Source organism: Cryptomeria japonica, chromosome 3, assembly GCF_030272615.1.
Source record: "Cryptomeria japonica chromosome 3, Sugi_1.0, whole genome shotgun sequence".
NCBI classification, from domain to species: Eukaryota; Viridiplantae; Streptophyta; class Pinopsida; order Cupressales; family Cupressaceae; genus Cryptomeria; species Cryptomeria japonica.
In genome coordinates, this window is record NC_081407.1 from 884,141,241 (window position 1) to 884,168,607 (window position 27,367).

Sequence of the window (27,367 nt, forward strand, 5' to 3'; positions counted from 1 at the left end):
ACATCAATGACAACTTAATGCCAATAATGCCAATAGGGGATTAGTACCAAAAACAAATGCTACAAGCCAACTAGTTGAAAAGACCCTAATAACCAAAATGTCTCAATTACTAATACCATTAATGGAATGTTATTGAAAGAGAATAAGAAGTGTTATATGAAGAGAAAGAACATAGACCAATTAATGAGACTACAAACTGTAATACAACAACAAGAAAAGTATCTTATGCTACATTAGGTCCATGAAAAAATTTGAACCATGAATTCAGTCTTCTATTAAGAGAAAGAACATACACCAATTAGTGGGAGTATGAATTTATTGTCATACTCATGAGAGAGAGAGAGAGAGAGAGAGAGAGAGAGAGAGAGAGAGAGAGAGAGAGAGAGAGAGAGAGAGAGAGAGAGTAACAAGAGATAAGATGTCACTAAGTTTGAGTGAACAGGCCCCCAAACATGGGAGTTTAACTCACACTACAACATCTCTGAAAGGAAAAAATATGACAAAAGACAACATAAAACAAAATGGAAACAAGGCAAACAAAAAGACACACAAAGGGGGTTAGTAGTAAAAAAAATGCTACAAGCCAACTAGTTGAAGAGACCTTGATAATAAAAATGTCTCAATTACTAATACCATTATTGGAATGTTATTGCAAGAGAAAAAGAAATATTATATTAAGAGAAAGACCATACACCAATTAATGGGATAAAAATTTACAATATAACAACAAGCAATGTATATTATGCTACACTAGGTCCATGGAAAATTTTGAATCATGAATTCCATTGTGCAACAAGGTGTGTTGTGTTGGGTGATTCATGATTTTATTGTGGATTTTTCTAGCTAGAAAGTTGTGCTATGCTAGGCAATCTATGAAAATGAGAGAGGCATAGATTCTACTAGACAACAAGGTACACACATGTTGTGTGATCTACATTAGAGAAAGGGGAGTCAAACATGTCTAGCAAGGTGAGTTATGCTAGTTCACTCATGCTAAAGAATATTACAAAGAAAAATGATCTATTTTCTAAATAATTTGAAATTGCGATTGTAAATGGGTGTTGCAACATGCACCAAACACAAATATTATAAAAAAAACCATTGTTTGCTAGGTAATCCAAAAACTATGACTAAAAAATGGGTGTTGCAAAGTGCACCAAGATTTTTTTTATATGAAGACTACAAAATGGGTGTTGCACTATGCACCAAAAAAAAACAATGAGGAGGCCATATGTGACCCCATTAAGATGTCAAAATATTTACATGTTGATGTATTAAGGAAGATACTTGGTGCAGAGAACCTTCTTCTACACCTCTATTTCAAGCACATGATGGTGTCTACATGTTCATTTGTGACGTAATAATGGGTTGGATAAATGATCACCCTTGATGTAATTGAATGCCTATTTGTATGGTCAATAATATCTTAGGTGCATATAAACCTTGAGGTCTATTAGGCCATGAAGGCTTGGAATTTGGATTTTCAATGTTGGTGTGTCTAGGATGTTGTCTTAGGTGTTTGGAGTCTAAAAATGACAAATAATGACCTTGGATGTGTTTCCATAAGGTCTAAGTGGTTAATAACCAATGTTGTATTTGTTGTCAAGCAACTTTTGAAAGTTTTTGGTTAAGGAAAACTAGGTTTTAAGGGACCCGAAACCCACTTGCATATCGAAAAGAAAAGCAATAGAGAAACTAGAGAGGACAGAACAAAGAGAGAAAGGCTGCAAAAGAGCAACACAAAAGACATCAACCAGAGAAAAGAACAACAAACAACCAACAAGAGACTGACACACCTAAAACAAAACTAGATCATTTAGGTGAAAATCTTTATGGTCTCCTCAGCATCCCTGACAAGCATCATCATCACATTTTCTGCCTCTTTTAGGTCTTTACTTTCTTGCACCTGTTGATTACCTTTGGTCTTCAGCTCCAGCTCTTTAGTATTTTGCCTAGTTCTGGGCCTGGAAGAATGTTGGATAGAGCTAGAACCCAGCTCATCATCAACAATCATAGTGTCTTTATTCCACTTATCCTTCTCCATGCAAGCAACCATCGCATTCATATTTTGGGAAGACACCTTCAACACAACCAAGTTATGCTCCATGAATTTCCTCATAGCACTCTCAGTTTTTTGAATCCTATTGTTTATCAGTTCATTATCAGACTCACCTTTTTCTTTGAGAGTCCTCACCACATCCTCCAGGTGCTTCAAATCTCCCTTTATGATCTCACCTTTCGACTAGTTTGAAATACCTTTTTCATCCTCTGCTTCACTATTATCCTTAGATTTTTCCTCTTTTCCTTTATTATTAATATCATTAACCAAATTATCAATTTTGAGCTCCAACTCTCTCTTTTTTTCCTGAATGTTGGTAATATATTATCAATCACCCACTTCTAGATATTAAACATTTCTAGAGAGCTATTTCTAGCAGCATTCAAATTATTATCCACATCCTCCATGTCTTGGGCAGAATCCTCAGAACTAGGGTTGCCCTCCTCCATATTATTTTGAACCTCATCCCTGTTGTTTGTATCATAGGGAGTCTCCTTCTCCTCTAACTCATCAACATCATCTTTACCCTACTCATTATCCTTGTCTCCTTCCTCACCCTCCACCTCCTTCTCCTGCTCATTCTTTGCCTCTTTTTCCACCTCCTTCTCCTGCTCAGAATCAACCGACTCTTCAACATCTTCTTCATCTTTCTTACTAACCCTTGATTTCTTTTTAGGGGGAGGATTGGTAGAATCATCATCGGACTCAAAACTATCATAATCCTCAGATATATGGGCTTTCTCCTCAAAGGGATCATCCTTATTAGCCTTAACTTTATCCTTAAGATACTCATAAATTAACAGAATAAGACCTTGGTGGGCAATGGAGTAGGAATTGGGTTTCTTAGCATGTTCAGCCAGACTGTCATTAAGGGAGGAGTCCAGATAGAAGGGAAGAGATATCTTAGAGCCATGGCAAAAGTGATTAAGGATAACAAAGATAATTATAGACTTTCGAAAACCTACCATCAATAGTAAGATACTCCATTAACACTTTCAACATTTTCTGCAAACCAGTCACCTCAGCCACCAAATCTTAATCCACTCTACAGGTCTGACCAAACAAAGTAACTCTGTTATTATTCCAATCCCTGGCAAAACCACGGGATACGGACTTCTTGCTCCCATGCAACTTCTCCATATAGTCAGTGAATTCGTTGCAACCTTCTCCAAATTTTCCTTTCACCCTTCCAACTTTCAAAGCTGGTGGGCTCATTATGGTTGAGATTTTCTCCCATAATGTAGTAGTTATTCAAATTGAAACCCTCAGGGGAGCACAAACTGACCAGATGTTGAAGAAAAGAGAAGTTGGAATCGAAAACCAAGGTAATTTTCTTGTTTTTCAAGTATCCCTTTAAAACATGCACATTAACCCAGTACTTAATATGATAAGGCCCTTCACACCTATACTCATTAGCATGGTGCTTGAGACAGGTCATCATCTGACAATCCACCTCACTCCAAATTCTATGATTGAAGTCTAAACCAAAAAGGGTAATAATGAGATTAATATGTACCATTGATTCTGTCATAAAATAATTGCTCTCAGACTTCGTTCTTACATGATGACTCTCCGATATAATTAGCATCTTCCACTAAAATGACCCCCTCATTAGCTAATAAATTGGCTACCCTATTACCTTCCCTAAAGGTATGGGTAATAACCACATTATCACAATCATCTAACATTTTTTTTGCCTTATCAATGATATTTTGGATACTCCAAGAAGGCGAACTAATACCTTTAATAGCCTAAATTATATAAAGGGAATCCCCCTCTAGCCAAATTCTTTTAAAATTGAAGCCCCGAGCAAGCTAAAGACATTTTAACATTGCCAGAGCTTATGCAACATGGTTGTTTTGAATTCCAAAGGGAGAAGCAATCACAAAAACACAAAAGCCATAAGAGTTTTTGATAATACCTCCCCCTCCAGCATTACCTGGATTTCCTTTAGTTGCACCATCAAATTTCACCTTCACCCAATCATGAGGAGGGAGCCTCCAAACCACATTATCTCTTCTACTCTTTAGATCAGAATTCCAAACCTTATTCATTAATTTCCATTATGTTAGAATCCTTTTCTCATTATCATTCATATCAATATAACTACACTTCTTGTTGCTTTTGTGAATGGTGTTGATGTTTTCTTTAATAGCCCTACAAATATTTTCATAAACCACCTGAGAAGAATACTTAGTCTCCCTAAAAATTCTATTGTTTCTCTCCTTCCAAATATGCCAACAGGTCATAGGAAGAAAAAAGGACCAAAGGGCCTTAATGATGGGAAACTTGGTAGGGAAAATCCAATGCCAAAGCACTTCCTTAAAACTATTTTGCATAACCCAATCAACTTTCCATTGCGTCCACACTTTACCCCAGATTTCCTAGGTAAAAGAACAGTGAATGAATAAATGATCCATAAACTCAACCTCTTTCTGACATAACTCACACCTATTAAGGATCATAAATCCTCTTCTGACCAGGTTATCAATAGTGAGAATCTTGTTGTGAATTGCAAGTGAGAAAAACATATTAACTTTAGGAATGAGGAACCTATTCCAAACTTTAGTCCATATAGGGTTACAAGCCTGAGTAGATATCTTTTTGTAAGCAGAAGCAACAGTAAAATTACCCTTAGGATTACTCTTCCATAATAAGACATCATTTGAATATTTGCTAACAGAAAAGGACAACAAATCATGTTGGAGCGAAGAAAATCCAAAATAAACAACATCAAGTCTAACCCATTTATTCTCCTCTCAATAATTACAGACCATAGAACCAAACCTCCTTTTACAATCTTCAATGATATGGCTGCAATCCTGATTAAAAAGAGGCTCATCTTTGATCCAGACATCCTCCCAGTATCTGATTTTGTTACCTTTGCCAAGGACCCAGCCAACTCCAGCTTTAGCAACTTTAATAGATTTTATCATACTATTCCATATAAAAGATCCAGTAGGGATATCTTTAGAATAGAGAAGGGAATGAATGGGCTGATTATGGATGTATTTGTCAAGCCACACCCTACTCCAATCTCTCTTAATACCATATGCCCTGCAAACCTGTTTGGCAAACAAAGCTTTATTGAAAGTTTTAAGAGATTTGATACTTAACCGCCCACAAGTTTTAGGACCAGAGACTTTATCCCAAGCAACCAAAGCAATAATTTTCTTATCTTCCACACCAAACCAAAGAAATCTTTTTTGAATTCTTTCTAATGCTTATGTAAACTAGACCGGTATACTAAACAAACTAAGAGCATAAACAAGCAGATTTTGAAGGGTAGCTTGAAGAAGCTGGAGCTTACCAGCCTACGACAACATAGAGCCTTTCCATCTAGCCAAACCAAAAGGGAGGCCCAAATAAGTAGAGGGGAGCAATTCAACCTTATAGCCAATTATGTTAGAAATCCTCTGCTGCCTCAACAAGGGTGTGTTGATGAAGTAAATAGAAGATTTCTCCCAGTTAACTTGCTGGCCAGTAGCAAGGGAATAAGAGATGAGAGCACTTTTGAAGGCAAAAGCTTCACTCACAGAAGAGTATCCCAATAATATAGTATCATCAACAAATTGTTGATGAGTGTAGAAGAAATTAGCTGAAGAGGATTGCAAACCTTTGATGATCCTATTCTCCTTAAACTTTTGACTCAATCTACTCAAACATTCTGTCAAAATAGTGAAAAGAATAGATGAGATAGGATCTCCTTGCCTGAGACCCCTTGAAGATTTTAAAAAAATTGGAAGGAGATCCATAAAAAAGAATACAAAAATTTGGCGTAGATATCAACTCTTTAGTGATTTTGATAACCTTCTCATCAAATCCAAAGGCTTCCATGATCCTAAAAAGAACCTGTCATTCAACCCTGTCATAGGCTTTTGCCAAATCCAATTTTATGAGGAATCCCTCTTTGTTTGCAGCATTAAGAGAATGGATATTCTCGTGCACAAGAATTATAGAGTCCAAAATCTGCCTAGCTAGGACAAATCCTTTTTGCTCCTTAGAGATAACAAGGGGAAGAATAGCCAACAATATAGAAGTCAAAACTTTTGAGATTATCTTGTAAAAAGAGTTACATAGACTTATTGGCCTAAACTTACCCATAAAATCAACTCCAGCCACCTTAGGAATTAGAGAAATGAAGGTAGAGTTGATTTCTTTATGAATTTTTCTGGAGCCAAATAATTCTTTGACAAGATTGACCATATCAGACCCAACAATGTGCCAATATTCCTGAAAGAAAAAAATGGGGAATCCATCCGGCCCTGATGCCTTATCCCCTTAGAAGGAGAAAATGACTCTTTTAATTTCATCAACTAAGGCGATGCCAGATAAAATCCTATTCTAATTAGGTCCAATAATCTTAGGAATATTTTCAACCAAATCTTGCTACCAGTCAAAAGGTTAGAGAAGAACCTAACAGCTTCATCAACTATATCATCATCTTTGACAAGAGTTTATCATTATCAATTATTTTGGAAATTTTGCTTACTACTTTATGCTTCATTGATGTCATATGAAAGAATTTAGTATTTCTGTCACTAGCATCTAACCAAATTGCCTTGGATCTCTGCCTCCAGTAAAATTTCTTCTCTTAAAATAGTGTTGTGTAATTTGGCTAGAACCTCATCTTCTTTAGTCTTGGGGACATTCTTATAACCATGTTTCAAAATAGAATTTTGAATCTATTCTAATTCCTCCTTGAGCTTCCTCTTAGATTCAAAAATATTCCCAAAAACCTTTTTATTCCAAACCTTGATGTTATCTTTGATATTTCTTAACTTTTTAGCAAATTTGAACATGGCAAAACCATCCACAATTATATTCCACCATTTGGAAATGGAAGCTTCCAAGGAAGGGTGTGAAATCCATATTTTTTCAAACCGGAAGGGAAAGCAACGTTTGTCCTTAATAGAATCAGCAACAAAAGAAATAGGATAATGGTCTAATCCAATTCTGTTAATAATAGATAAAGAACATCTATACTTAAGGACCTAGTCAGGAGTAATAAGAGATCTATCAAGCCTTACCTAAATAAGTTATCCTTCATCCCTTCGATTGGAGAAAGTGTAGGAAGCTCCAGAAAGGTCAACATCAATGAGGGTATTGGCATTGATAAAGTCCATAAGATCAATCCTGCTATCCAGTTGAGCTTGGGTTCTACCAAATTTTTACATCTCTTGCAGAGGAGTGTTGAAATCTCCCATCAAAAGCCAACTATCTTGGGAAAAAGTCCCTCTTTTCTACTGGATTTTGTCCCAAAACTTACTCCGAGCAGCTTTAGAGTTGGGAGCATAAATGTTGGTAACCACCCAGTCCTATCCTTCAACAATGCTTTTGACTCTCATAGAAATGATATTACCATCTTCATCAATCAGGTCTCCATCAATAGTTTTCTTATTCCAAAATATGGCAACCTCACCAGATGCTCCATTAGAACTACTGCCACATACACCCCAAGCAGAGTTCTCATATAGCATCTCTATGAATAGAAGTATAGGACTGAGTTCTTTTCAAATTGTATATGGAACCCATCCTATAGGTTTTCTTGAACTCGAAGAAGTGCAAAGTATTGAAAGGAGGAGTGCTCAAGCAGATGATTTTTCTAAAGTGATGAGGGACATACATCAACAAGTGTGAGATAGATTGACACAAACCACTGAAAAGTATAAGCAAGCAACAAATGTCACAAGGAGAGATGCTCAGTTTAAGGTCGGAGACATGGTGATGATTCATCTCGAAAAAGAAAGACTCCCTAAGGAGAAGTACACCAAGCTACTCATGAAAAATATAGGTCCTTTCAAGGTCCTAAAAAGATGTGGAATAAATGCATATAAGATAGATCTACCCCCTGATGTTGGTCTATCTCCTATATTCAATGTATCTGATATATATGCATATAAAGGTTTTGTGGATGATGTTTGTGTTGCAAATCCATCTAATTCTTCTAGTCCAGCTATGTTGGAAGCACTTCCTCCCCCTCTCAAATCGGAGATTGAGTGCATTTTCGATCAAAGGGTTAAGCAAGCAGATAAGGATGAAGACTTACTTAGAGTATCTAGTCAAATGGAAGAATCAACCTCTGAAGGATGCTACATGGAGGACTTCTAAGGCCATTGAGAAGACCAGAACTAGATTTGCAGACATCCCAACTCAAGGGACTTGAGTTTTTTGGGCCCGAGAGTATGGTGCAGAGCACCTTATTCTACACCTCTATTTCAAGCATATGGTGATGTCTACATGTTCATTTGTGATGTAATAATGGGTTGGATCAACGATCACCCTTGATGTAATTGAATTCCTATTTGTATGCTCAATAATCTCTAAGGTGAGTGTATAAACCTAGAGGTCTATTAGGCCATTTAGGCTTGGAATTTGGATAATCAATGTTGGTGTGTCTAGGATGTTGTCCTAGGTGTTTGGAGTCTAAAAATGATAAATAATGACCTTGGATGTGTTTCCATAAGGTCTAAGTAGTTATTAACCAATGTTGTCTTAAGTTACAAAATGTTGCATTTGTTGTCAATCAACTTTTCAAAGTTGTCGGTGGGATGCCAACTACTTCTCCAATGGTCCTAACTATTCAAAAGTTAGTTATGGACACTGGAAAAGGTTTATATATGCTTTGAAAACCATGGGAGAAGAGAGTAGTAGAAAGTTTTGTAAAGTTGGTGGAGAAAGTGAATAGAACAAGTCTCATTTTGCCATAATAGTAACATTTTTCCATTTTGTCCATACAGGTTGTGAGATCTACTGATGAATTTTTGATTTTCTTAGAAAGAGACCTAAAATACCCTTCTAATGCATTTGATTTGACCCCTTGAAGTAAATTTTAGTGGAAGTTATAAGCGTTTTACCCTCTATAGGTCTGAAACCCTCCATTTTCAAGGGTTACAATGCAAATGGGACCCTAACTTGCAATCTACTCATTGGGATCCGATGGCCATTGGTAGAATGCAAGTTAGGGGCATGTATTTTGAGATTCTAGAGGGGTGAGATTAGAGGAGCTGGTTGGTAACCTTACCACCAAGGCCTAGTCTAAATTGGTTGATTGTTTAGATTAGATTAGGTGAGTTTCATTGAGCATACAATGAACAATGATGAGATGATGAGTTGAATTAATGTGATTGGAGTATTTGGACATCGAAGAAACCTCCTAAAGAGTTGGAACCTTCTTGTGATCCCATTCTCATATACCTCCTTTATAAAACCAGTCTAACTTGATCAATTAGGCCTATGACCCAAGTAGGTATTGAAGAGTGCAAGAATAGGGTGGAATTCCAATCTTTTGGAATCTGATAGTAATCTCAAAAGGGTGTCTGAAACTAGAATTTGTTTAGGGTGTTGTTTGGTATAATTTGGAGAAAAATCCAAAAAGATAGTGAAATAGTGCTACTAACCGGTAGGCCTAACCAGTAGGCCTGTCTAAGCCTCAAAAGCCAATATTTGCCTTGTATTTCAAAGTAGCATTGTGGGAGATCTTAATAGGTCTCAAGAAGTGTGTAGAAGTGTTGTGCCATCCCTTGTTAGGGGTGAGAGTATGATTTCACATTTGAGGTGTGATTGTAGCCTTGAGAGGGATTCAAGGTAAAGAAGACCAAGGCGTGTAGGTGGGTTTATCACCCTATGACTGCCAATCTCTACATCAATACTGATCCATATTAGGGATGAAACAACTTCAACACCAATCATATATCCTTAACAAAAATACGTGTGCTCTAAGATAGGAAGAAAATCCTTATATTGAATACAATCTTCAAGCAAGGACAAGATAGTTGTAAAAGAGATATCTTGCAACAAGTGTAAAGAGATCCTTATGAATGATACATAGCTATTAAAGGGGGAGGAAGTTATCTTTGTCTAAAGGTATCTACCTCCAAAAAGAGGAGACTTAAATTAATAGAGATAACAGGTTCAACACTAAGAAAGGGGAAGTAGGTTAGAAATGTACACCTTCCCTATTACTAGGAGGGGGAATTCTAGATGAAAAAATTGTATAATTTCAACAATAAGCGAATATTATTTCTAAAATACTTACACTATGTAAGAAAAGATATCCTTATAAAAAATAAAACTCAACAAAGGAAAAGTGAATCCTTATGTAGGAGGAATATAAAAATATTCTTGCTCTAAGCATTGAGACAAGATTAAGTAGGTTATTATGTTGCTAGCCAAGTAATTTTACCGATGTAATTGTACAACCATGAATGATGATGACCCCTAAAAAAGGTAAGCTACTAGTGTCACATAGTGAGAAGAAATATAATAGGATAAGAAGTCTTAAGGTATTGTATGCAAATTTGGATTTAAAAAATGATCAACATTAGATATAATATAAATCGAATCCTTATCATATAATTACTGAACAAATTACTTAAATGCACTATAATAAAAAAGAGAGTGAGTATAAACATGGTGAAAGAAAACCACGATGAAGGCCTTTGACAATTTCAAAAGAGGCTATGAAGCTAGGATGGAAGCTCTAGAAAATGAAAAACGCTAAAATAAAGGAATCCATCAAGAATGTTGTTAAGACTAGTCTTTGGGTGCTTGGTTCCACCGTAGAGAGCTTTAAAATTATGATTAGTATCTTTGAAGAACAATTTTAGTTGAAGAATGTGGTGGATGTGGAAGGTAATGCTGAACATGACACTTCTTTGGGACCCAGCAAAAGGACCAGAGTTATGTTGAAGAGGAAGGCAGTTCGACCTCCTCCTGATTTTTAGAAGCTCAAGAAGATTACTAATACTATGACTGAGATTGAGAAAGAGATGGAACAAACCATGAAACTATTAGATTAGGGCTAGCTCTAGCCTACTTCTATGCTAGTCTTCTGCTAGTTTTCTTGTGTTTTGTGTTGTCTTTTTTCTTTCTTTGGACTTTGCCCCATTTGTTATTTTGTGGTTTATCTCTGTTATGGGGATTTTTTGTTGTTGTGTTCTTTGTTGGCTTAACTGCTAGTTGAGACTTCATGGAGATTTTATTTTGTAAAGAGTTTTAGGTCCCTTCAAAACCTATTTTTTCCTTAATCAAAAACATGGTGAAAGAGACAAAAAGCGTTACCATTAATTAGTTTAGAGTTATACCAATGTCTTATGAATGGAAAAGTGATATTCCTATCATATTTAAGTCTCCAAAAGATTCTTCCTACTAGAGTATAATTTATTTGTGGGAGAGGAAGGTTAGGCTTTGATAAATAAATTGGTATGAAAGGAGTAGGGAATCACATACCTTCTCTAGTGTATTAGGATGAGGTCTCTATAGGGACCTTGATTCCTTGTTACATATATCGAAGACCATGTCCACTATATCCCTATTTAGAAACCATGTCACAGACACATTTGTAATTTGTTTGTAAATGTGAAGTGGAAGGACTTTCATCATAGACCTCAATGAAGTTTATTGTCATTAATGTTGTTCAGTTGTGTGGATGTTATAGATAGTCTATAAATGAGTGTTTAGATGTTTTTATGTTGTGTGGTGGTGATGTTGAGTAAGTATGAGATGTTTCCAGAAGGCTACTATAGTTGAAGTTACAATATCCAAGAAAGAGCATTTAAATGTGTTTATTGAAGAATGCTTTGTATTCCACTAGTTCTTGTTGATGATGTTTTGCACTTCAGGATATAATGTCTACATTATGTGGATGTTGCACTATCATGATTTTTAGGTTCTCAATTGCTCAGATGATGTAGTTGATTGTAGCAGTTTGATTACAGTGAGGTTTTCTATCAATTATGGTCTAAAGAATGCTCTATATTGCTTCATTGTGATGCTTCAAGTGTTGTGGCTTGGAGGACATGTTCATATGGTTCATACAATGTTATAATTCAAAGTTCTAGTGCTGGTTTGATCAACAAGTGAAGTTATGTTGTTATGTGTTTAGTGTTTTTAACTTTGTTGATCTTTGGTTAACTCAGGTGGTGTATCTTATTTGGATAATACTTTTTGGTTTTGATATGCATTAGAGGTTTAGTTATATCCATATCGAGTATTTCATAGATGGGTTTTGTTTTTGGGCTGGCTAGTTAATGTGTTTAATTATTTTTCTAGATGTTATATTTCATGTCAACTTTGGAGGAAGTGTTAGCATGAGTGGTTGATTGAAATTGTCTTAGGAAGATGTGTTGTGATGTATTTGGGTCCTCTTTATCTCCTAGATGTGTCGTGATGTATTTGGCCAACTTTATGTAATTCACATATATTCTATTTGTGGTTAACCTAGTTGAAGGTTTTAATGTATAACCTTGCATAAATGGAAGTGTGAAAGTGTGATTTAGAGTGTGTATTGTTGTTAATTGGATGTTAATGATGTACAAGAAACCTAAGTGTGAATTTCAGTTAGTGATGAGCTTGATTGTCATATCTTTAGTTTGATAGTATTTTCAGAAAGTGAATAAAAGATCAAAGATGTTTGCCATGATATTTTTTGCTTGACAAAATGGTTCAAGAATAGTTTCATGATTAGAAGACCTCATTTATTATAATTCATTATCTCTCCATACTTATTGGAAGACAATGTGTCTATAGGCAGCTTATGCAGTTCTTTATATCTTTCCCTAGAGTAGTGTGCTTCAACAATACAAGTCATTTATATCTTTCCTTAAGGTTGTGCACCTTAGTTTTTCAAGTCCAATCAAGTGTAGTGAGATACTTGGCCTTGAGCCTAAAACATTGTAATTAATTACTCATATAGTGGGTTTGATTCTTAATGTGGTTTTTCCCTTCTTAGGTTTTCCATGTAAATTTGGTTTTCTTGTGTGTATTATGCATTGTTGTTTCATGTTTCATGTTTGTAGAGATAAGGTAATTAAGGTTTGAAGTTTAAAGGTTATAAATTAGTTGATTTAAGGTCTAGACTAATTCACCCCCCTCCCCTCTCAGTCCTATGGTGTGTTTAACAAAGTATACTTTGGAGCACCAAAGGGATCAATAAAAGAAAGAGGATGGATCATTGTAGGAGGATGCACATTTATTAGCATTATTCATGTCCACTTGATAGGTAAGAGAGTCCTTTTGTAATAAGTTGTTGGTTTGGGAAGAAGGGTTCACATCTTCTAATACTTCATTTCTACTCAATGTAATGTTAACTTACATATCATTAAGAAAATGTATAACATCATCTTGTCTGAAATCAAATGATGTCCCCTTCCTAACCTGTTTAGTAGGGTGGACCATTAGCCTATTCAATTGGATTACCATAGGGTAATGAGTTAGGGTTAGGGAACTTTGGAGGAAGTTAATATAGTGGGATAGAAGTCTTAAATGATTATTTGGGTTTTGGTAGTTAATATAAGTATAACACCCTTTTCTAGAGTAATTTCAAATGAGTTTCCTCATTAGTAAATCATTTCCAAGAACCAACTAATCTAGTTGCTAGCATTTCTATTTTTAGACATGTTGGTGTGAGTAGTGAATAGAATTGGCCCAATATTTTGAATAGTTTGGTGATTTTATTTTAAATAATGATAAGTTTATACTTAATAAAGTTAAATTAAATATTTAACTTTATCATTATTTAATATATATTTAAATTTTTTGAAAGGACCTCGGTATAAATTTATTTAAAAATGATCATAAAGTACAAACAAGAGGCCAAATCCCCAACCAAACACCACCAAAAGGAACCTACAAAGATACCAAGGGGGAGGATAACTAACCATGCTTGTCCTCTATGATTAATCTACCTAGATTCTCCCTATACTTAGGGGAGAGTGACTCTGAACTATCCATATCCCACCTATCCAAGCCCTTAGAAGCCCACTTTGCCAAACACTCAGCCGCTGTATTCCATTCCTGAGGAATATAACAAAACAAAATATGATCAACCAAATAACGCATATTCAAAATATTCTTAACAACAATAGATAACTGCCAATTAATAGTATCCAAGTGCTGATCACTAAGAAAATCAATCACAATATGGGAATCAAATTCATAGACAAATTTTTGCCAAACTAAAGAGAAACCTCTTTCCAAAGCATGAAGAATAGAAAGTGCCTCCATAATATTTTTAGAATGTTGGCCCCCATATATGTGGTGAACAAAAATACAACATCACCTTTACTACTACGACCAATACCTCCAATTCCAGCATGCCCAAGGTTTCCCCTAGAGGAGCCATCCATGTTGGTTTTCAAGACTCCCATAGGAGGTGAGGGCCACCAGCCCTCCCTATGAATCTTTTGATATGCTTGTATCTATCTTCTATTACCAACATTGGACAACCCCTTGTCCACCAACATCAATTTTTTAGCAACAACTAGGTCCTTAGGATCTGTGATATCTGAAAGATCACACTTCGCTGAAACGGTCTCCTCAACCCAACTACCAATCCTCCTCCACAAGAATCCACTCCTCATGTGAGATCCTTGAAAGATATGCTTATTCCTTTCTAACCAGATATTATAGATGATAAGGGTGGGACCAATATACCAATCAAACTAGAGGGAGGATGAACTAGATGGCAGACGACCCACCTTTTCCTAGAACTCACCAAGAGAAGTTGCATGAACACAAATCCATGATTCAATGCAGCCCACCAGTGATTCCAAACCTCTCTCAAGAATTGAATTTGAGAAAAGAGATGAGATGTACATTATTCACTATATTATCAATACATACCACACATCTAGAAAGGCCTTGAAAACCATGCTTGTGTAAGTTCTCCTAGGCGAGGCATTTATTTTGAACCAATAGCCAGATAAATGAAGTGCACTTAGGCCAAGAGAATTTGTTCCAAACCTTCTTACACCAAGACACACCCTCAGTATCATACAATTGCCTATCCAACTCAAAATATCCAAAAGCCACCAAGAACTTTCCTTTTGGATTTGGGGCCCAACAAGGATATCTCTCTTCTAAAGGATGCTGCAAGGTTGATGAGAAAGGATCTTGGCCAGGTCAAGGCACACATCCACAATACCACCCAATGGCCATATTCGAGGGTCCTTCTAGTGGGTCACCTCAATCTAACCCCTAACCTCAATAGTCTTAATGTCAACCAAATGCCAACTAGATTCAATCATAATATCACAAAGAGGCTGAAGATGAGGATACACTTAGATAATCGGGAGGTGACCATCCCAAGAATCCAACCAAAACAAAATAAAAGCCCCCCTATTACAGATCTAGAACAACCCATCCTTAATAAGTTTAGCCCCTCTTTTAAGGGTATCCCAAATCATAGAACCTTTCCCAACCAAGCTGCAATAAGGAACATCGGGGCAAATGCATGAAGTTGTGGTACCAAAAAGGTGCCACACTTCAAAAAAAATTGAAATGACCATAAGGCGCATGCCTTAAGTGTTTTTTTAAACAGAAACCTGCACCCCTACGTTTTGGGCATTATTTATGCTCCCAAGCCTGCATTTTGGTGTTTTTCTGTGTATTTGTGTTGCACTCACCCTTTGTAGAAGCATTATATTGGGCCCTAAGTTGTCCATTTCTCATCAAAATGTCGGCATGACATCAAAGAGCTTGAGGAGGTATGTATTTTTGTTTTCTTATTGTCAATTTTTTTATTAAGTTGAATATTAAACTAGGTTTCTTCATTTAAAATTATTTTAATTGTCAGGAATTGATATTCCACAAGAAAGTGTTGAAAATGCTCAATCACCTCCTCATGAAAACCATATTGAAGAACAAGCATATCAAGAACCTCCTTCAATCCCTAGAAATTCCATAGGTACACAAGAAAACCTATTAGGTCAAATAGAAAATAGCCAGAAAGAGCTTGAAGATTTAATAACAAGGCTAAAAGACCCCACTGGAAAAAATCCTCATAGGGCAAAACCTTGCTAATTCTCTGCAATCTATTATATCTCATATACAATCAGTGAGTGGACAAATCAATAATTGACCCAATAAAAAGGAAGAACCAAAATAATTTTATGCTAACAAATTATCATATGTAGTAGTGAAGAAAAAGAAAATTAACAAATTTGACTTGTGCGCCCTTTTTAGGGACCCCTGATAAAATCAACCTTTACATCCTGGTTGGAAGAGGTTCCCTATCCATTGGTGTCACCATGAAGTGATTAAGAATAATTTTTGGGATAGGTGGTGGATGATATTTGATCAAACCCCATTCAATAATCATGAGGTACCCCAATAATTTTTGAGGAAATTATAATATGAGTTTGTCCTTAATGAGATCCAAAACCATTTTTATTTTCTAGATTTCCAAGGTAGAGGTGGGGGATCCTCACATGATAGAGTGGGTGTCATACAACATGACCCAAATCCCCCACCAAGACCCTTGGCTAGACCTATGGTGGAGCATGTCATTATTCCTTCCGTTGTGAAGAAGAGGGTTGAGGTTGAAACTCTAGACTCCATTAGCTCACTCACTCAGAACCTTATAAAATATTGCAGGACTCTAGTAGAGGGTGATGCAGGTGATGTAGATGATCCTTCTAGGCATTGAGTTCCAATTCATTTTTGTCGATCTTGTGGTTCTCTTTGTACTTATGATCCTAATAGTAGTGAGCATGCACGTGCATGAGAGGAGTTTTCTACAGAGAACATTGTCATTATAAAATCCTTGCTAAATGAAATATTTGGCATTGATACCTAGGTGAATTTCATTACAAGTTCATTTCATTCTTTTTATTAAATTTTATATAGAAATTTAAGAATATATCTAAATTAGTAAATGATTATGATAATAAATCAGGGTCAAAGTGTTGACAATACTAGCAACATTCCTGTAGCACCATTTTTCATGACTTCGTCGACAACACAGGTATAGACCGAGTGAAGAAATATAATTATTATATGTGAATAGTTGAACCTTATGTGAATGATTTTCTAATTACTCGTTTTGGATGTCAAATAGTTTGATGTTGGAGCTTCAACATCAACACCTCGTGCTGTAGATCATTGACAGTCTTTCACCTAGGTAAGCAATTTATTATTTAATCTTGTTATTAAATAATATAGATAGTTTTGGTGATTGATCAATATACTTTGTTTAATTTTCAGATGTTGACATTAGGGACTCAACTTGTTGTTTGCACGACAATGGAGCACGTTGTTGCTACAACAGTATTAGGTTTAGTTGTTTTGATAGAAGTATGAGATACATTAGTAAATTTAGCATTACATTTGTTATCTTAATAATATATTATTGAAAATTTTAACGATACTTGTATTTAGTTTATTTATATCGTGATGCCTACAAGAGGGGCTTGTCACTCCAGATCATGAATGTGTGCTTATTGTGGATGGACATCATGATTATTTGTATGCGGTAAGTGACTATTCTATTATATGTCATTCTAAAATTCAATTTATCTTTATATTTACAACATTCTTTTCATTGTATCAGGCGGAGTTATAAAATAGTCTAGAGAGGAGGTCAAGTGGGCGCACTCGAAAGACACCTACATCATATACATCTCCATCCACTCAACAACCTAAGATACTATTGGTATTATGGATGTGTTGCATTGGTTTTGTCATTGATGTCAATACTTATCAACACTTATCCTTCTGAAGATCTTTGGTTATGCTCACTGGCAAGTTTAGTGACTTATGCACAGTCACCAGTATTTGGTTCACCGGCAGGTTATATTGTTCATCAGCACTAAGGATGACTTGTTATCATCTGGAGATCACTTGGTTATGTAGAAGACATGGTTTGGACACTTGGTTTTGGTATTTTTCTTATTGGTCTAATCAGGATGACATATTTGTTGTTACTAGCAAATTGGTCTAGGTTATGGAGTGGTATGCATTATCTATTCCAGATCAACATGACACATTATGGAGATGATTTAATCAATTGGATATTATTGTAATTGTATTGAGCCAACTTGATGCATCGCATCTTGACTTCTTGTAATTGATTTTAATTGTAATATTTTTTATTAGCTGACCTACACATTTGGTCTTAGGTTTTAGTATATATGTAAGATCTCAATTGTGAGATGTAAGGTGTGGTATGTAAGGTTATGGTATTGTAACATGGTATGTGCAAATATAGAAGATCATATGAGCAAACCATAGAAAAGGTGATTATCAAAGCTTAATCGACACTGAATCCAGCATTGGAGATGCTACTTTGAGCAGTACATTATCATTGGATTTAATCATCCAATTGTAGTTAGTGTGACTCTTATTTTGTGATTAAGCAGTGAGCTCTAGGCGGTTGGCCTTTCTGCATGTGCAGACCCCATTTGTACACACATACTATCTGCATTAGTATCATCTGATTGTGGGTAAGGTTTCCCACCATGGTTTTTCCCCTTAAAGGGTTTCCATGTACAAATCTCTATGTCATGTGTTGTGGATGTTGTTTCTCTTTCTATTTCATGCATTAAGTTTCACTGGTATTGATATTTACTATTAATCTGTTAACCGACATTAAGTTTGGTTTACCGGTATTAAGTATCAAGTTTGATTAAGTTATATTTGGGTTGAAATTAATTGACAACTGATTCACGCCCCTCCCCCCCCCTCTTAGTTGCTTCTGGCTCCTAATAGATATCTTGTGATTTGTTTCCTTCCCCTAGAGAGAAATGACTATCTATTAGGTTCCTATGTTGTACATGCCTATATGGCAATTTTAAACATATGTTTTGTATTACAAATACGTGACATTCTATGTGCATATGGCTTTTGGCAAGCCTATTTGACTTTATTGGATGTTATGTTGTAAACCTATATGGCAATTTTGAACATATGTTTTGTATTACAAATACATGACATTCTATGTCCATATGGATTTTGGCAATCCTATTTGACTGTATTGAATATATTTGATACTTTTATCGGTATATAATGTTGTATGGATAGCGTTTTGGTTAATGCAAATCATTTATCATGGTTATCCATAATTATAGTACAAATGATTAAATGAATAATTACACAAAGTTGATTGTTAATTAAGCTTCAAACCTAAATATGTGTCTCTAATCCAAGACACAAGCTTATAGAGATCAACACAAATTCAATTGTTATAGTCCAAATAAGACTAGAGGCATTCTCTAACATTGACATTAATACAAACCACAATTTAATAATTAATTTTAAATTTCATACAAGGTTTGATGGTTTTCATATTCAAATAACCCTAGCCATGGGAGTGAAACAAACATTAATAATATATAAGGGAAACATGGAAATAACCAAAATTAGACAATGTAGAACACCATTGTACCAATACCCATTCTAAAAAAATTGCATCTAGATCATATACTTCTATTAATCTAATGCATACCCTAATAGAGCTACTTTAAATAACTCCCAACAATTAATAATACTTAATAGTACTTAGGTCTATTAATAATACCCAATGTAGATAAAGAAGAATTAATTTATTAAGTCAATCAAGTATCTTACAATTAACTGAAGCCCCTAATAATTGTAACATATACAACACTAGATATACTCCAATAGAATAACTGCCACAACAACTAAATGGATCCGGGTCTTCAAAATATGAGAGAGAATTTTGTATAGTGTCATAACACAACCCCGTAGAATCAGACGACTCATTTATATGTCTCACAGGCATTGAGAAATGCGTCGTTGAAGTTTGACAACTTTTCGCGCTTTGAGCACTTAAGTGGGATGGTCGGTTTCAGATTGATCAGATGAGTTGGAGAGAAAAAAGAAAGGATACCTCTTGTAAACTCAACAACATGGATGCGTATGAGCTGACGGTTCGGTGCCACGATGAGTGGATTGAAAGTTAGGGTGTAATGCAACTTTTCATTGAACTCATCTAATGCTTTTTATTGCAATTGAGAAAATGCTAGCATAGGCAAATGGATCCGAGTCCTCCAAAATTGAGAGTTTTCATAGATTCTCGTAACACAACCATATAAGATCAAATGACTCATTCGTATGTCTCACGAGCGTCGAGAAACGTGTCGCTGAAATTTGATAATTTTTCATAATTTCAGCACTTAAGTGGAATGATCGATAGGGTGTGGCCTGGATTGATCAGACGAGTTGGGGAAAAAAACAAAAGAATTCCTAGCATAAAATTGGTGACATGGATACGTACAAGCTGACAATTTGGTGCCATGATGAGTGGATTGAAATTTAGGGCATTGTGCAACTTTTCATTGAACCCATGTGACACTTTTTGTCCCCGCTAAGAAAGTGTTGCCATGGGAAATTGGACTTGATTCTTCCAAAAATGAGAGAGTTTTTTGTAGCGTGTCATAACACGAACCCATAGGATAAGAAGGCTCATTCGTATGTCTCATGAGAGCCGAGAAACACGTTGCCGAAGTTTGATAGTTTTTTGCAATATGAGCACTTAGGTGGGATGGCTGGTAGGGTGTGGCCTGTATTGATCAGATGAGTTGGAGAGAAAAATGAAAGCATGCCTAGTGTAAACCTATTGATATGGATGTGTACAAGCTAGTAGTTCAGTGCCACGATGAGTGGATTGAAAGTTAGGGAATTGTTCAACTTTTCATTGAATTCATGTGATACTTTTTGTCACCAACGAGAAAGTGTCACTGCAAGCAATTGTATTCAAGTATTCCAAAAATGAGAGAGGTTTTTGTAGAGTGTCATAACATGGCCCCTTAGGATCAAATGTCTCATTCATATGTCTCATGAGCGTGGAGAAATGCGTCACTGAATTTTGACAAATTTTCACACTTTGAGCACTTAAGTGAGTTCTCTCCTAAGGTGTGGCCCCAATTGATCGAATGAGTTCGAGAGAGCAACAAAGGATTTCCTAGTGTAAACCTAGGCACTCAAATGCATATGAGCTAACAGTTCAATGCCACGACAAGCAAATTGAAAGTTAGGGCATTTTGCAACTTTTCATTGAACTCGTGATGCTTTTTGTCGCCACTAAGAAAGTGTCGCCACGGGCAATTGTATTTGAGTCTACCAAAATTGAGAGAGGTTTTTGTAGAGTAGTGTAACACAATCTCTTAGGATCAGAAAAATTGTTCATATGTCTCACGGGCACCAAGAAACGCATAATTGAATATTGACAACTTTGAGCACCTTAAGCACTTAAGCAAGTTCGCTACTAGGGTGTGACCCGGATCGATCAGGCAAGTTCGAGAGAGGAATGAAGGTATTAATAGCATAAACCCAACCATCTAGATGTGCAAAAGCTAACAGTTCAATGCCACAACGAGTGGATTGAAAGTTAGGGCATTGTGCAATGTTTCATTGAACTCATGAGAGACTTTTTGCGCCACCGAGAAAGTATTGCCACATGCCTTTGGATCCGAGTCTACCAAAATTGGGAGAGGTTTTAATAGAGTGGCGTAAGACAATATTGTAGGATGAGATGACTCATTCGTATGTCTCATAGGTGCTGAAAAATGCATCACCAAATATTGACAACTTTGAGCATCTTGAGCACTTAAGAGAGTTCACTGCTAGAGTGTGGCTCGAATTGATCGAGTGAGTTTGAGAGAAGAATGAAGGAATTCCTAGAATAAACCTAACCATGTAGATGTGTACAAGCTAAGAGTTCAGTGCAATGACGAGTGGATTAAAAGTTAGGGTGTTGTGCAACTTTTCATTGAACTCATGTGACGCTTTTTGTCACCACAGGCAATTAGATCCAAGTCTACCAAAACTGAGAGATATTTTGTAGAGTGGCTTAACATAACCCTTTAGGATTAGATGACTCATTCATATGTCTCACAAGTGCCCAAAAATGCATCACCGAATATTGACAACTTTGAGCACCTTGAGCACTTAAGCGAGTTTGCTGCTAGGGTGTGGTCCAGATAGATCGAGGGACTTCAAGAGAGGAACAAAGGAATTCTTAGCATAAATCAAGCCATATGGATGTGTACGAACTGATGGTTCGGTGCCACAACGAGTGGATTGAAAGTTAGGGCATTGTGCAACTTTTCATTAAGCTCACGTGACACTTTTTGTCACCACTAAGAAAGTGTCGCCACATGTAATTGAATCCGAGTCTACCAAAAATGCAATATTTTTTTGAAGAGTGGCATAACACGACCCCATAGGATTCGACAACTCATTCATATATCTCATAGGCACAAAGAAACGCATCGCCGAATATTGACAACTTTGAGCATGTTGAGCACTTAAGCGAGTTTGCTGCTAGGGTGTGGATTGGATCGATCAAGTGGCTTCGAGAGAGGAACGAAGGCATTCCTAGCATAAATGTATCCAAATACACACATATGAGTTGACGATTTGGTGCCACGATGAGCAGATCAAAAGTTAGGGTGTTGTGCAACTTTTCATTGAAGTCATGTGATCCTTTTTGTCGCCATCAAGAAAGTGTCACCACAGGAAATTGGATTGGAGTCTACTTAAACCCAAGAGAATGTTTTTAGAGTGGCATCTCACAACCTTGTGGAATCAAACAACTCATTCATATGTCTCACGAGCGTTGAGAAATGCGATGTCGAATTTTGACAATTTTTCACTCTTTGAGCAATTAAGGGATTTCGTTGCTAGGGTGTGGCCCACATCAAACGAGTGAGTTGGTGAGAGAAACAAATAAATTCCTAGCATAAAAATAGCCACCTAGATGCATACATGCTGACAGTTTGGTGCCACAACAAGTAGATCAAAAGTTAGGGCATTGTGCAGCTTTTCATTAAACTCATGTGATGCTTTTTATTGCAATTGAGAAAGTGTCGCCATAGGAAATTGGATCGAAGTCTACCTAAACCAAGAGAGGGTTTTTTACAGTGGCATCTCACAACCTTGTGGAATTAAATGGCTCATTTCTATGTTTCACCAATGTCGAGAAATGCGATGCTGAATTTTGACAATTTTCCATAGTATGAGCAATTTAGGGATTTTGCCGCTAAGGTGTGGCATGCATGGATTGAGTGAATTGGCGAGTGAAAAAAAGGCATCCCTAGTGTAAGCCCAACCACCCAGATGCATACACGTTGATGGTTTGGTGCCACGACAAGCAGATCGAAAGCACCCTAGTCCAAATAAGGGCACCCTATGCACACTAGTCCCAGAAAATTAGGTTCAAATTTTGAGGATAAGTTTGTATTCACTTGTTGAAGGTCTTTTGATCCCCATGTTAGAATTACTTGTCTATTTTGTCATTAATGTCAATCTAGTCGTCTAGATTGGTCCGGATTGATGTGGAAAATAGATATGTATGTTGTGTTATAGAACAATGGAAGATAGGTATTTATGTTGTGTTGCGGGCTGTAAAAAATAGGCATGTCATGCATATTGTACATATTGTTGTATTTCTGACATGTCTATTGCTCTAGAATTATGTGTTAGAAGTATAAGAGTTTTGGTGCTCCAAAAGTCTTTTCAGTAATTAGAATGTTTGAGGTTTGCATATGTCGGGATTGATCTACATTTCATGTTCTCTTGATGTGTGTTTGTGATTTTAATATTCATGTATGTATCTATGTTATTATGTTTTGGCATGTGTTGTTGTGCTCCCAAAATGTGTTTTTGGTCATGATGTTTCGCAATCCAAATTGTCCTCGAATGTTCTACCTCTTGATCCGAAGATTGTGACATTTGGTTAGCATGTTGGTCTGGTTTACTTTTTATTCCTTTACATTGCATGAATGCTTAGTGGAGACTTATTTTGAATTATGTTTCTTCATCTACCTAAACCGAGAGAGGATTTTTTTGAGTGGCATCTCACGACCCTGTGGAATCAGACAACTCATTTTTACATGTCACCAACATCGAGAAAGACGATGCTAAATTTTGACAATTCTTCACACTTTGAGCACTTTAGGGATTTCGCTGCTAGGGTGTGGGCCGCATCGATCGGGTGATTTGGCGAGCAAACCAATGGCATTCCTAGTGTAAACCCAATTGCCCAGACGTGTATGCACTGATGGTTTTGTGCCACGACGAGTAGATTGAAAGTTACAGTATTGTACAAGTTTTCACTAAACTCATGTGACGCTTTTTGTCACAATCGAGAAAGTGTCGCCACAGGCAATTGGATCCGAGTGTACCTAAACCGAGAGAGTTTTTTCAAGACTAGCATCTCAGGTTCACATGGAATCAAATGATTTGAATTTTTATTTGTCACCAACATCGAGAAACGTGATGCCAAATTTTGACAATTTTTCACACTTTGAGTACTTTAGGGATTTCGCTGCTAGGGTGTGGCCCGCATCGATTGGGTGAGTTGGTGAGTGAAAAAAAGGCATTCTTGAGGATTCATTCCTTCTTGATAACTCATCTCCAAATAAATGGTCCCAATATTGAATGGAACCTTCATTGGATTTTTATTTTTTATTTTGCACTAAATAATTTACGACAAAAGAAATACAAACCAGAAACCATGACTTTATAAGTCTAAACAAAATGTGGGCCCTCCAATGAATAACTTAAATCATGGCTTCTCCCAACAAACAATAGTTTCGACAATCATTGGTAGAAGGTTATGTTATTAATCCTTCTTGACAACTCATCTCTAAATGAATGGTCCCAATACTGAATTGAATCTTCATTAGATCATTTTTATCTTTATGCACTATAGAAATCTATTGATGAAGGTAATTTTTAAATGAACTAGAAGATGTTTTATGGACCCTGAATCGAATGTGATTTAATTGTTTATTATTTAATAATAATGACAATATTTATCTATGAAGCATGGTGGATGCACATAAGCCATTGTAAACAGTCTTTAGTTTGAAATTTGGTGAACTCCATATATTTTATAAAGATATTTTGTAATAAAGTAAAGTGATTGAAAATGCTGATCATTTATTTTGATAATCCTTCTTTTTTCTAACTAGTTTACTTGATGAAGGGGTAAGATTTAGTGTTATTAGATACCTAGATCTATTTAGTCCTATAAAAAAGGGCTCCTCAAATCAATTTGATCATTGAGTAGTTTTGAGTCTCCTAAATCTCGATCTACAAACAAATTCCATGTTCTTCTTATACACTTATTATGATCTCAATAATTAGAAATAAATAAATAAAATACTTACATATTAAAAAAAAATTCTTTGTGAATCAGGACCCACCTCCTCCCCCTCTACTATTGTTGTTGTTTCTTAGTGGTTTATTTTTATGATCCAAATGATGACCTTGTATATACTCTAAAAATTTAATTTTCTATCCGGCCATCTATTTATGAATATTTGTAATATTATTTTTTATAAATACTAATACAAACACTTCTTTGTTATAAAAAACCATATAATATTTCATTATAAAACTAATAAAATCAAACAAATAAATATTATTTTTATGATCCTAATTATTCATTCATTTAATAGTACTCGTAGCCTATTGTAAATCCTAAATTTTCTTTTTAAGTAAATGAAAGACGGCGACGACGTCTATAGAGTCGACAATACAGTTGAACGAATGAAATATTTTGTCGACTATAGAGCCATTTCGAATGAAACACTAAAACTAATCAAAAGACATGGTACTACGCCTTAGACCTTAATGATGAAAATGATGGGAGATCATCATTCAACGTGTTTCTTAGAATTAGAAATAAAAAAATAATGGTAGTGCATGTTCCGACACTGTTCTAATCTTATGAACTAGAAACTTAACCTAAATCCCGAATTACAGATTCTAATTGTAAAAAACAAATTTTGTCAAGAGCTCTTCTTATACAAACGACGGCTTTTTACTCTTACACTTCTTGATCAATATCACAAAGAGGAGCAGGAACCACCCTTTCCTCATTTTCCTTCATTATTTGACGAAGCATTTGAAGCACCTCTTTCATGGACGGTCTTCTCTCTGGATCATCTCTCGTACAAATCAATGCAAGACCCAAAACTCTCACCATCTTTTTCTTTGCAGAAGTCGAAGCTGTCCTATAGAAAACACAATCCATGGATTTTGGATATCCATCACAAAGTTTTATTCTCACCCATCCTGGCAAATCTCCAACTATATCTTCACTTGTAGGTCGTCTCATAGTTAACAATTCAAGAAGCAGCACGCCATAGCTATATACATCCGATTTTCTTGTTGTTTGCTCTGATCTCTTACATTCTGACAATTTATAACATAATAGCAAAAATTAGCTTATTGCACACATTCTTATCTTAACAATTCGAGAAATCTTAACAATTCGAGAAAAAATAAAACTTATAAAGAATTAAATTCGTTAATGCTATTCGGATTCTACAATCTAAGTGAATATTCATTTGTTAGTTATGGATTTTTGATTGTGTATATTTTGAATCACACTCTATGATCCATCAGCATAATGAAGAGAGTTCTATAAAAATGGAAGAGAGTTAGTTGCAGACCCAAAATCTTTTCATCTCTATTTTTATTTAATCCCAGATCTCAAACTAACTATTTAAAACATAGAACTCTCTTTTATTCTAATAATAGATTATAAAATGTAATTTGACAATAAAAATTTCATACACAAAAAAACAAGTGAATTAAATTCATTACCTGGAGCTGCATAACCATATAATTCTTCCTTAAATGCAGAAGAAGAATGAGAATAGTTCTCGATTAGTGAAGAAATGCCATAGTCGCTCACGAGGGGCTCCTGGTTGTGCACATTCACAAAAATATTGCTTGGCTTTAGATTTCCATGAACAATTGAGCTCTTATTATTAACTTTACATTCTTGGTGCAAATAAGCCAGTGCACAAGCAATTCCATGAGCAATTTTAAGACGGGTTTCCCAGCTTAAATTGCAAGGATCTCCCTGATGAAGATAATGGTGTAGGCTCTTGTGATCTACGTACTCCATAACCAGTTGCATGTAATCTGAAGTTGTGGTGGATCCCAATACACGTAAGAGATTCTGGTGTCGAAGCTTGATTAAACCATCTGAAACCTCTGAAAAAATCTGCTTGGCTTCCTCAGAGTTGTCCAAATGCAACCTCTTAATTGCCACCATTAAACCATCCTGAAAAATTCCTTTGTAGAGAGAACTCCAGTGTGAGGAGCTCATTAAGTTGTCTTCATGGTATTCTCTGGTTGCAAAGCTCAGATTTTGGGCTGTAAATTTTGATGAATGGCTATTGGGTACTGAAATAGCACGTCCTTTTGAACAAAGATTGCAATTAAGAAGCCATATTCCTAGGAGAAGAAAAGTCCCCAATGAACCAGCATAAATTAGAAGTTTTTCTGAGAATGACAGACCACCATTAGTGTTTGTTAACTCGCTCTCCTCTGCTCCCATGGATGGCTCGTTGGAATCACCTTTGCTAGCCCCAAAATAAAACAAACAGAGAAAGATTGAATACCATTCAAAGAATAAGAATTCCATCCTAGTCTTCATGTCTGAAGTTCAGAAGAAGTAAGAAAACGAACGCCTTTGGTAAGTTGAAGCCCGAAAAAGGAATTTATAAAGAAGTAAAACAAATATGGTTTTCTTCTAGAAAAATC

At 35.9% G+C, this 27,367-nt stretch overlaps 1 protein-coding gene across 1 annotated transcript; it reads right to left on the minus strand.

Moving 5' to 3' along the window:
* Positions 1-1,816: 1,816 nt before the first annotated feature.
* On the minus strand, positions 1,817-27,161 carry LOC131874415 (probable serine/threonine-protein kinase At1g01540). Its single transcript, XM_059217784.1, has 4 exons — positions 26,420-27,161; positions 25,642-26,005; positions 2,623-2,920; positions 1,817-2,080 (listed from the first exon to the last, which is right to left on the minus strand). The coding sequence occupies exons 1-4, from the start codon at positions 27,159-27,161 to the stop codon at positions 1,817-1,819; spliced, it is 1,668 nt and encodes a 555-aa protein (XP_059073767.1).
* Positions 27,162-27,367: the final 206 nt, after the last annotated feature.

Bases quoted from the DNA above. Each gene is read 5' to 3' on its own strand.
- LOC131874415 (XM_059217784.1), bottom strand. From the start codon at position 27,161: ATGGGAGCAGAGGAGAGCGAGTTAACAAACACTAATGGTGGTCTGTCA. The intron at 26,006-26,419 runs GTAATGAATTTA...ATAAATTGTCAG, and splicing joins ATATGGTTATGCAGCTCCAG to AATGTAAGAGATCAGAGCAA. The intron at 2,921-25,641 runs GTAAGAGTAAAA...CCTTAATGACAG, and splicing joins TGTGATATTGATCAAGAAGT to TCTGGCTGAACATGCTAAGA.